The sequence below is a fragment of the Belonocnema kinseyi genome, chromosome 10, assembly GCF_010883055.1.
Source record: "Belonocnema kinseyi isolate 2016_QV_RU_SX_M_011 chromosome 10, B_treatae_v1, whole genome shotgun sequence".
Taxonomy (NCBI): Eukaryota; Metazoa; Arthropoda; class Insecta; order Hymenoptera; family Cynipidae; genus Belonocnema; species Belonocnema kinseyi.
The window spans coordinates 9,146,757-9,147,915 of NC_046666.1; the positions used below are offsets into that span (position 1 = coordinate 9,146,757).

A 1,159-nucleotide genomic window follows, 5' to 3' on the forward strand; every position below is an offset into this window, starting at 1 on the left:
ATTATTATTATTATAAAGAGCCTCGGTGGCTCAGTTGGTTAGACCCTCGGACTTCACCTCAGAGGTCCGGGGTTTGATCCCTGCGCAGGTACCTCTGGAAATTTTTCAATGTACCTTTACCGAGATTCTGGTGGTTCGGAACCCACCTTGCTGTAGATCTCCCCATCGTGTACTTGACTGCAACCCAGACCGTCAATGATGGGGTAAAACCAGGCTTTGTCCAATATGTCTGGATAGACTGCTTTCATCAGATCACTTGATTGCATTATAAAAATGCGTCCGTGATTGATGATATATACCGGGACAGTCCAGTGCAAATTGATCAAATAAAAAAAAATCCAACTCTAACCAAAAATGCCTCCGACATGTTGGGCAGTATTATTATTATTATTATTATTATTATTATTATTATTAATATGCCTTTACTGTCTGGGATCAAGGAGTTCATATGAGAAATGCGATAGAAGGAAGTGCAACAGGCGGCATAAGGGGTGGGGGTATAATTTTTTAGATTACTCTAGAGTTTCCATGTTGCTTATTTAAACAACACGTTTTTTCCACAACAACTGACACTCTTCATCATCCATTTCTTATAAACTACAATTAAGATTTCTAATAATAATAATAATATGAAACTTTGAGGGTGTTTTCTCACCGCGCTAACTCACTTCTGCTCATCCGTGATGTTCCATCCGTCAAGTTCAGGAATTTTGCACCAATGTTCCTCGGGCACAAGGGTGATGAAAAATTGGGCAAAATAGAGGAAGGCGTAGACGAAGGTGAAGGGCAGAAGGATGATGAAAAGCAGCCATTGGTACCGACCTGCTTCGCCAACATAAGGCAAAATATCATCAAAAGATTCTATTTTTGGTCGCCGCTCTCCACCCTCCTCTGCCTTCGATGGCTCTGTCGCCACCGTCATCTTTTAATCTGAAATAAATAAAAATAATAATTCATCTCATCCCCTGAAAAAGAAACTGTAAAAGGGGGAGGGTCGGTAAGGCCGGTTTTTGGCCTAATTTATTTTTGGACCAAAACATCTGAAAAAATCATGGTAGTTCAAGGTCATGGGAAGGTCAAATCGAGAGAAAACGCTGAAAAAATATGTTATCGATTTGACTTTCAAATGACCTTGAACCTGACGCGATAAAGGTCAGCG

The 1,159-nt window shown here is 40.5% G+C and overlaps 1 protein-coding gene across 2 annotated transcripts in view; it reads right to left on the minus strand.

The window, feature by feature from the left end:
- The window catches only part of LOC117182140 (carcinine transporter-like), a 216,876-nt gene that overhangs the window by 50,485 nt on the left and 165,232 nt on the right, over positions 1-1,159 (minus strand). For both annotated transcript variants that reach the window (XM_033375189.1, XM_033375188.1), the window contains exon 2: positions 669-930. In XM_033375189.1, the coding sequence (XP_033231080.1) occupies positions 669-922 (254 nt within the window). In that variant the 5' untranslated portion in view covers positions 923-930. The remainder of the gene's footprint in view (positions 1-668; positions 931-1,159) is intronic.